Source organism: Hemiscyllium ocellatum, chromosome 6, assembly GCF_020745735.1.
Source record: "Hemiscyllium ocellatum isolate sHemOce1 chromosome 6, sHemOce1.pat.X.cur, whole genome shotgun sequence".
In the NCBI taxonomy this organism is placed as follows: Eukaryota; Metazoa; Chordata; class Chondrichthyes; order Orectolobiformes; family Hemiscylliidae; genus Hemiscyllium; species Hemiscyllium ocellatum.
Window position 1 is genome coordinate 118,481,639 of NC_083406.1, and position 10,632 is coordinate 118,492,270.

General features: G+C 43.9%; 1 protein-coding gene across 1 annotated transcript in view; it reads left to right on the plus strand.

Annotated features, from left to right (window-relative positions):
* Positions 1 to 10,148, plus strand: part of gucy2f (guanylate cyclase 2F, retinal) — a 78,988-nt gene extending 68,840 nt beyond the window's left edge. Inside the window, exons 15-17 of the mRNA XM_060827000.1 lie at positions 1,656 to 1,754; positions 4,025 to 4,119; positions 10,059 to 10,148. Of these exons, the coding sequence (XP_060682983.1) occupies positions 1,656 to 1,754; positions 4,025 to 4,119; positions 10,059 to 10,148 (284 nt within the window). The remainder of the gene's footprint in view (positions 1 to 1,655; positions 1,755 to 4,024; positions 4,120 to 10,058) is intronic.
* Positions 10,149 to 10,632: the final 484 nt, after the last annotated feature.

The following is a 10,632-nucleotide window of genomic DNA, read 5'->3' on the forward strand; positions in this document are numbered from 1 at the left end:
ACCACTTGTCACCAGCTGCCATCCTGAGACGATCCAGAAGGGGGCATATTTTCTTCTCCAAACTTCACAAGGAAACTTTGCACCCTTCCACGGCTGCAATCCAATCACAACTATCTCTGGGCTATCTGTCCTTCCCTGCTTGCCATTTATTGGACCTACGGGTCCCCTGTCCCTTGGAATCACGATACTGTCTGAATTTTCACTCCCATCGTCCGGTCATTCCCTGATCTATGGTGAGGGGGTGTGGGACTGGGTATAGAATGGAGGGCTGCAAGTTAAAAATCTCTCCCTGGCCTCACCATGACTCTACCCTACACCATATATGGAATAATCCCACTCCGAGGTAAAATGGAGGCAAAGAATTGTCAGTTTATGTATAGGATGGGTTAAGCATCAAGTGAAAAACTAGTTCCTATAAGACTCAAAATTAAATGTCATTTATAGAGGCCAAGTGTCAGACAGCATGGAAACAGACCCTTTGGTCCAACTCTTGCATGCTGACCAAGTTTTCCAAAGTAAACTAGCCCCATTTGCCTGCATTTGGCTCATATCCCTTAAACCATTCCTTCACTCAGAGCTCTGTTGGGTAGGATTCTGGTCTCTGAGTTTAAACTTCATGCGTTCAGGTCCCACTTTGGAAACATGAATATAGAATCTGGGCTGCAAGTGCCAGCACTGAGGGAGGACTGCATTATCATGAAAACAGAAAGTGCTGGAGAAACTCAGCAGGACTGACAGTAAAGTGAAAAAAAAGAGTTATATGTTTCAGACTTGAAATGTTAACTCCATTTCTCTCTCCACTGCCAGAGCAGCTGAGTTGCCCCAGCATTTTGTTTTTATGAGTCTGCTTTTTGGCCAGTGCCAATGTCTCATTACTGTACATTGAAGTTCCATGTGCCCTCTCAGGAGGATGTAAAATACCCCACCATACAATCTTGAAGACCAGGTGAGCTCGGCTGGTGTCCTCATCAATCTTTACCCTCCAAAGAGCATGCCAAAAAAAGCAGATTCCAAATTCCTAGCATTTTGCTGTTTGTGGAGCCATCCTGTGTACTAATTGGCGACTGGGTTTCCTACACTTCAGCAGTGATGACACTTCATATTGGCTACAAAGGGTGGCGCAGCGGTTAGCATTGCTGCCTCACAGTGCCAAGGACCCAAGTTCGATTCTAACCTCAGGCGACTGTCTGTGTGGAGTTTGCACATTCTCCCTGTGTTTCCTCCCACAAACCAACGATGTGGAGGTTAGGGGAATTGGCCATGCTAAATTGCCTTTAGTGTTCAGGGATGTGTAGGTGAAGTGCATTAATCAGGGGAAAATGTAGGGGAATGGGTCTGGATGGCTTACCCTTCAGAGGGTTGGTGTGGACTTGCTGGGCCGAAGGATCACACTGTAGGAATTCTAATTCTAAAAAAACTTTGTGACATCCTGAGTGTTGAAAGGGGTTACAAAAAATAATGGAGGTCCCTATCTTTTTTCACATGCCTTAGATAAAATTCCACAGTTGCCTCTTTTAACAAAAACATGGAGTGGGAAACATGTTCTTTAGTGCCACCAGATCTGGACGTTGTGGTATTACCCTCACTCGCTCAGAGGGCAGTCTTTACAAAGATGATGAAAGCTTTCAATCTTTCCTCTCTTGCCTCCCTCACAGGGCCATGTGTGGCAGGAGTTGTGGGACTCACCATGCCCAGATACTGCCTCTTTGGAGATACAATTAACACAGCTTCACGCATGGAATCCACAGGCCTGCGTAAGTACTGTCCAGTCAGAATAACATCTTAGGCTTCTCATATTGATTAGCTGAGGTTCCAAACAAAGACTGAGATGGGGAGGATTTATTCCGATTATTGTTCTAACTTTAAACATGCCTTCACCCACTCCATCAGACACGGCCTTACCTTCTCACTTGTACTGGCTATTTCATACCTGTAGGAGGAGGCCATTCAGCCAATTATACCTGTACTGGCTTTGTGAGACAGCTGTCTAATCACTCTTATTCCTCCATTTCTAGCTCACAGGTCAGGTGTTCAAGTAGATAGCACCTTCCAAAACTGTGTTCACTACCATTTTAGAGGGACAGGAACAACAAACATGTAAATGCCACTATCTGCAAGTTTCCCCCCAAACTATTCCCCATCCTGAGTTGGAAATATAGTTGGGTCAAAATCCTGGAATTTCTCTGTTGAGGGTCAATGTACACCAAGTATTATTTAAATCTGTTGTCAAACTTAGTCTGGTATTTCATGTTTAAACAGCAGAGGATTTAAAACACTTCTTCGATCATGGCAACTGAGTAGACCTCATCTAACCGTCAAAATATTTATGTCTAATCCATCGATTGATAACTCCCACACTGCCGGTTAGGACCTTTGGAGGAACCAAAATGGGGCGAGTTTGAACTCAGTGCTAAGTTCAAGTGGCCCTGCAGAGTTAAGGTTTCTGTTCTGTGTGAATTATGCCATCATTCAAATTCCCCTGAGCAAAGGTTGGATCAGCCAGAAATGGGACAGGAGTTCTGCATCAGCATCCCGATGCCATTTTTTAATGGGTCACAAAGTTTTCCCAGATCTCTGAAAATATCTGCCCCTTAAAGAGAGGTGAGCACTTGTGTCTCCCAGTGACTGGGGAGTGAATAGAAGCCACTGAGAACAAAAGAGGAACATTGAAAATGAGTGGGAGCCATTGAGAATGAATGGTAATCATTGGGAATGGGTAGGGGCTATTGAGAGTGGGTGGGGGTCATTGGGAATGACTGGAAATCGTTGGGAATGGGTGGGGGCTATTGAGAGTGGGTGGGGGTCATTGGGAATGACTGGAAATCGTTGGGAATGGGTGGGGGCTATTGGAAATGAGTGAGAATTGTTGGGACTGAATGGGGGCTATTGAGAGTGGGTAGGGGGCATTTGGAATGAATGAGGCTATTGGGAATGAATGGGAACTATTGCTAGTGAGTGGAGGCCATTATGAATGTCTGGGGACATCTTGAAAATAATTGGGAACTCTTGGAAATGGAAATAGGCTATTAGAAATGAATGGGAGTCATTCGGAATGAGTGAAGACCATGGGAATATGTGGGGATCATTGGGAATGAGTAGGCTCTACTGAAAATGCATGAGGGTAATTGGGCTTGGATGTGGGCCATACAGAATGAGTGGGGGGAGCCATTGTGAATGAGTGGGCTCTGTTGGAAATGTGTGGAAATCATTGTTTATGCGTGGGGTTTATTGGGAGTGGATGGGCACCATTGGGAGTGCATTGAAATTGCTTCATATTGGGGGGGGTGGGGGTGGGGAATAACTACACAATCAGAACATAAGGACATGAGCTAAGATTAGTCACCATCCATTCAGAAAAACTTTTATAAAGAGGGTTATCTGGGAGAAGACTGCTCCATCACGAGCGAGCTAAAATAGCGTTGTGGCCATATTACTCAATAAACATTCCAGAGAATGTGAATTCCAAACCCATTCCAAAGAAATTCGAGATGTAAACAAAAAATCAGTAAAACCCAGCCATGAATTGGACAGTCTATCACAAAAACCCAACTGGTACATTCTTACTTTTAGAGAAGGGGGGTCAGCAGTCCTTGCAAAGTCTGGTTTATTTCACAGGGGAGATATTAAACAGACCCCCTGCCTGCCTGATCAGGGATACGTAAAAGATCCTGTGACACTATTTCAGATCAGAGTCGGTGGGGAAGGGTGGGAGAAGGTGACCTGTAGGTCAATATTTATCGCTCACCAGACATCAGTAAAACAAACTGCTCTTTAATCTAATCTCACTCCGTGTTCTACATAAACTGGTTGCCACGTGACAACAGTGACTACCTTGCACACAGTACCCCTTTGTGGCTACGATGTGCTTTGGGTTGGCCTGAGTTCCCACAAAAAGGTGCTACACAAATGCAGGCTTTTTTTTCCCCCCCAAGCAACCTGACAAGAGCCTTGTAAGAAGGAAGAAAAGTATTCCTTACCGTCCATGTAATAGCTGTGGCCAAAGACTCCTATTTCTGTGTTGCAGCTTATCGAATTCACGTCAACCAGAGCACAGTGAGGATTCTCCGGAGTTTGAATGAAGGTTATCGAATACAGGTCCGAGGGAAAACCGAGTTGAAGGTGAGGGAGATCATTTCTCCACAATTTGTGAACATTGCATCTTTGTGAGCCCTTTGTTTCTTCTTCAGGAATTACCCCACGTACAGCACACTCCACTTTGTCAAAATGGGGGATATACACGTTGGGGATTGAACCATTTTCTGCTACCTGCAGCATTAAGATACCTGGTACAGTCCTTGCTCAGCACAACAAAACCCTCAGCTGTGCTCCACAAGTGGACTCCTCCCTCAGAGTAATGACATTTCAATGCCCCCTGTCTGCTTATTAGAGATAAACACCCAATAAACACCATAAATTCCCAGACCCTTGGGAATATTAATGGCCCATAAACCAGTCAATACCTTTCACCAGCTTCTCAGAAATGTTAAAGACCCGACACCCACATCCGACAGGATAAACATTATCTGCAAGATACCCTGCAAAGATTGTGAAAAAAACACTACATCAGGCAAACATTCTTTCCCAGATGATTATAAATCCTATCTCTTATAAAATTTTCCAACATCTTACCCACAACCGAAGTTAGGCTCACTGGCCTATAATTACCAGGGTTGCTCCTGCTCCCCTTCTTGAACAAGGGAACAACATTTGCTATCCTCTGGTCTTCTGGCACTACTTCAGTCGACAATGATGACGTAAAGATGAAAGCCAAAGGCTCTGCAATCTCCTCCCCAGCTTCCGAGAAAATCCTCGGATTAATCCCATCCAGCGCAGAGGACTTATCTATTTTCACACTTTCCCGAATTGCTAACACCTCCTACTTGTGCACCTCAATCCCATCTAGTCTAGTAGCCTGTATCTCAGTATTCTCCTTGACACCACTGTCTTTTGTTAGTGTGGAAAATTCAACTGGGACAATGTAGCCATCCTAGCACAGGCAAAACAGAGACTTGCCAGAGAATTCCTTGAAGCCTGGCACTTCAACCGGAACTCAGTCAATAGGCACTTTCAACCTGACCCTGTAAACAAACCACTCAGTGACCGAACTGCAAGTACCAAACTTTATCAAAGATGTGCTGATGATGTCACCTAGTGAGGCAATGAAACAATTAGAGAAAAACACACTGACCCAACAAACAAATCCACAACTCGAGCTACAAATCTTCTCAAGAACTCTAAGGAAAGTTATTTTAGATTTAGATTTTACTGTCATGTGCATCGAGGGAATGAATACAAAAGCTCAGTGAAACAATGTCACCATTTTCTGGGTCCACCTTTGCATATAAAAGATGGGATTAAAAACAAAAAAACAGAAGTAAAGGAAACAGACAAAAGAAAAGGAAACAGCCAGGTCACTCTCCCCTGCCTCCACCGTGAGTCCTCACTCTCAGAGGAACAAAGCTATAAAGTCCATCTCTTGATCTGCAAACTCTCAGGTCCCAAATCCTTGCAGGTGGAACCCCACTCCCTCTGCCGTCAGGTACCTAGGCCCAGTCACAGTCTGGAGCCACACCTCTGGAACTGTGTCAACATTCATTGGCGCCATCTTGCCACCACCGACGTCATTGCCACCATGAGTCTGTGCTGATCAAGTCTTGGTAACACAGTCGCCGGGTATGGAACTCGGCACAATCTCAACGCTGGACCCACCACATCGAAGCAACTGGTGCCTCACTCTGGCTTACGGTGTTGGCACCACCACCTCCTGGGACCGCCAGTTCAGCAAAGAAACCAACCGCTGCCAACCCCCCAGGAAGGAACCGCTCCCACTAATCCCGACACGCTGAGGGAACACTCCCGATACTCCTGACATTCTGAGGGAATGCTCCCAATACGCTCTGAGGGACCACTCCCACCCCCTTGAGCAGGCATTAGCAACAGTCCAGAGAAGTTGCACTCAATTGAAAGCAGGAAACGAGGGACTGTCTTATGAGGAGAATAAATGTTTATTTGTTTTCCTCCGAAAAGACATGAGCTGTGGTGTATTTTGACAATGTGCACCAATAAAACCTCTGGAGATTTTAAACCAGTGAAGGAAAACAAAGCTAACATTACCACTTGATGTGAAAGAAAGATCATGTGACATTACATCACTTCCTGTGAAGATGTATGCTGTTTCATGGTCTGAGTCGATTGGGCATGTACTTGTTGGAATGTAAAATAATTAGAAGCAAGCTTTTTGAAACATACAAGATTCTTAGGGACTTGACAGGATAGGTGAGGAGAGGTTGTTTTCCCTTTGTGGGAGAGTCTAGGACTCAGAGGACATCATCACAGAATAACAGGGCTACACATTTAAGACAGAGATAAGGAGGAATTTCTTCTTTTAGAGGGTTGTGAATCTGTGGAATTCTTTCCCACAGAAGGCATAAGAGGCTGGGCATTTAAGTATTTTCAAGGTGCAATACTCCGATTTTTAAGCAGAAAGGGATCAAGGGTTTTGGTGTTAAAGCAGGAAAGTAGATTTGAGGATTATCAGATCGATGGTGACCTCATTGAGTCTGCTCTGCCATTCAATAGGCTGAATGGACTACTTCTGCTCATATGTATTATGATCTTAGGTCGTTTGGCTCCTTAGTGTCTGTGGATCACAGGATCCCTGACAGGAGATCTTGTACCCAACAACCCATTTGGGAACATTGCAGGTAACAACCTGGAATGGATTCACACAAGTCTAAATTAGAAAGGAGGCTACAGTCATGTAAAAGCCACGTTACTTCACTAAATATCCAGAGAATGAGCTCAAAACTCACTGTGCATCAAAAAAAAAATCAGGCAGCCAAATCAGGAATTGGTAAAGCCAGCCATCATTTGGCAGATTGTCACAAAACCACCTGGTTTGCTCCTATCCTTAAAGATGGAAGTTGATATCCTCGCAAAATCTGGTTTGGATATCGCTCTAGCCCTCGTGGTTATCTCTTACTCAGCTCACTGAGGTGCCTTGTCAAGTATATAGTTGCTTCAAACCAAAACCAGAGATTCCAAAAGAAAGCCACTCCCAGCTCAGGGCAGGATAGTAAACACCAGGGTGAATTGTGAAAATTGAAGGTAATCAGCATCAGGTTAGTCGAGTTAATTCATTTGGAATTGGACATGATGTAAAAAGAGGTCAGCACCTTCAATGAGCAGCAGGTATCTTAGATCCAGTCTGATATCTTAGAATTCCAAATAGACATTTGTCCCTTTCAGTGAGTGCCATTGTAGCAGGGTCTATTGATAAGGGTGTTCTTTCATTCTTTGTTGTAGGCAGAATACAGACCATACGCAACCATCCCACACTTACTAGATTGGGTTGGGATATCTGGTTGGCATGGACGGGTTGGACCGAAGGGTCTGTTTCCATGCTGTATGACTCTATGACTCTATCTACTGTTTGATCTTATTCTGTAACTAGGTAATACTTTCTGAACCACCCGGAGTGTGCTATTATCAATACTAACAATCAATGAAAGATAACCCATTGAGCACACTCCATGACTCACATACATCTGCTAAAACTGACATCCATTCAAAAATAGGAATTGTACTCTACAAACAAATGGGATATGTTCAAGCATTGCACTTTAAAAAAAATAATGGGGTTTGAGGGGCTAAATGGCCTGTTGATCTCTTCATGCCTCAACTAATCTGCATGCTTTTTCTCGTAGTATAAATTGTGATTATTTGAAATTTGGCATTCTTGCATTTATCCTGATGGATATAAAGTCATAGAGTTGTACAGCATGAAACAGACCTTTCGGTCCAACTTGTCCATGCCGACCAGATATCCCAACACAATCTTGTCCCACCTGCCAGCACCCGGCCCAGATCCCTCTAAACCCTTCCTATTCATATACTCATCCAGATGCCTTTAAAATGTTGCAATTGTACCAGCCTCCACCACTTCCTCTGGCAGCTCATTCCATACATGAACCACCCTCTGTGTGAAAACGTTGCCCCTTAGGTCTCTTTTATATCTTTCCCCTCTCATCCTAAACCTATGCTCTCTAGTTCTGGACTCCCCCACCCCAGGGAGAAGACTTTGTCTATTTACCCCATCCATGCCCTGCATAATTTTATAAATTTCTATAAGGTCACCCCTCAGCCTCTGACGCTCCAGGGAAAACAACCCCAGCCTATTCAACCTCTTTGTGCAGCTCAAATCCTCCAACCCTGGCAACATCCTTGTAAGTCTTTTCTGAACCCTTTCAGGTTTCACAACATCTTTCTACCAAAGTATTTATTTGATCACTAATACTGGCTATGTCCGATGTTCCTTTGAGACCACTAACTCATAAGTGGCATGGGAGAAAAGCAAGAAAATGAAGCACCTAATAAACTGTTAAACACTTATATTTCCACTTAACCAGCACAATTGTCAAAAAACAAAATCATAGCCTCTTCAGCCCATTGTACCTGTACACGTTCTAGCTCCTCAAATGGAACAGTGTGGATTAGTTATGTTCTTCAATGCCTTTTACTCTCTCTGTGGTTCTGAGAATACTACATTTACAGATTGTAGAATTAGCAAAACGACATTCACACTTTACACTGAGTTGCAACAGAGTACTGATCATACAGTACATTCACTGATTAAACACATCTACAGATTAGACCAGCGCTTGGATCTGGATGGGATGAGACCAAGAACATAGCATGTTGAAAGCTTGAATCACTAACTCTGTTTCTCTGCACAGACATGACTTGAACTCCTCAGTATTTCTGGCTCCTTTCGTTTATGTTTCAGAATGTTACAGCCCATCTTGTTTATACCTGCTGTTTACTGCAGCAGCCTAAAACCACCCTTCTATCTGCATTTACCTCTCCCTCAAATGTTTATTCACTTACTCCTAAAAGATACAAACTGTGACGTTTTTCAACAATTTGCAGCAATAACAAATCATGGAGATTGGAAACCCACAAAGGAAAACAAAGTTAATATTACAAGTTGGTGTGAGGGAAAGATCATGTGACATTGCATCACTTCCTGTGATAATGTATGCAGTCTCATTAGCATATCACATGGTCTGACTTAATCCTTTACACTACAGTTATCATATCATTAATGGCTGTGTCTTCAATCCTCTAATTCCTTTGTTCTCTTACAAAACCTTTCTTAAGATCATAGAATCCCTTCAGTGTGGAAACAGGCGGTCTATCAAGTCCACATTCCACCCAGGCTCACCCCCTATTCCAGTAATCCTGCCTAATTCTCCTAACTTGTACATCTTGGACACTAGAAGGCAGTTTAGCATGGCCAGTCAACCTAACCTGCATATCTGTGAGGAAACCCACCCAGGCGCAGGGAGAATGTGCAAACTCCACACAGCCAGTCACCTGAGGGTGGAATTGAACCCAGGTTCCTAGCACTGTGAGGTAGCAGTGCTAACCACTGAGCCACTGTGCAAACCCATGACTCATCTTTAAAGGACTGGTTAACATCAACTTCTTTGACTAAGTGGTTGATCACATCTTCTAACAGGGGCAATGATGGCCGAATCTGATTATTGTGAGGCTATTAATCAAGAGAACCAGGTAATGTTCTGGGACCTGGGTTTGAATTCCACCAAGGTGAAATAAAAGCCAAGTCTCCAGGGCCTAATGATGACTATGGAAGCATTGTTTGTTGCAGTTAAAAACCCTTTAGGGAGGAAACTGTTACCCTTACTGGTCTGGCCTACAAGAGACTCCAGACCCAAAGCAATATGGGTGACTTTTAATTGCTCTCTGGGATGAACAATAAGTGCTGGTCCATCCAGCAACTTCCACATCCTGTGAATGAATTTTTTAAAAGGTCTCATTCTCTGACTCAGTCAATGCACTCCTCTGAAATACCTTGGAGTATTCTTTTTTTAAAAAATTGAAGTTGCTATTCAAATGCAAGTCCTGTTGTTGGAGCAGTGTCAGCTTATGGAAAGATCCATGACTGATATCTGCTTGACTCTTTGTGCATGTCAACTTTCTAAGGTCTGTTCTTGTGCTAAGTCAATGGAAAACCTGAACATTTGTTCTTATTTCAGGGCAAAGGTATAGAAGAAACCTACTGGCTTGTCGGAAAGGATGACTTTACTGCCCCTTTACCTGAGCCTCCAGTAATCAAACCAGGGTAAGGAGATCTCAACAGTGGATTCGGAGGTACCTCTCTGTGTTCAAAGCTGTTGCAAAAAGTCAAGTGGCACATTGTTGCAATATGAACTGGGCAGATTACTGCTGACTGGGGTTTCTGACAAAGGATCCCAACAGAATCTTTCAGACTTATGAACCCCCCTCAACCATCCAGAGGCTGTCAGATCAGATCCCCAACTCAACGTCCTATGTAGCGTTTGCTTTCGTTGATGTTTATAAAAGTCGGGATGCCCTGGAATTTATTGAGTGCCACAGAGAAACATTTCTATCCACACCAATCACTCTTCTGCCATCACGGACTCCTTTGGCAGGTGAAGGAATCATAGAATCCCTACAGTGTGGAAGCAAGCCATTTGGTCCATAACAACCCTCCAACGAGCATCCCACCCAGACCTACCCCATCCCTGTAACCCCACATTCCCCATGGCTAATGCATCTAGCCTGCAAATCCCTGGACACTGGCCAATC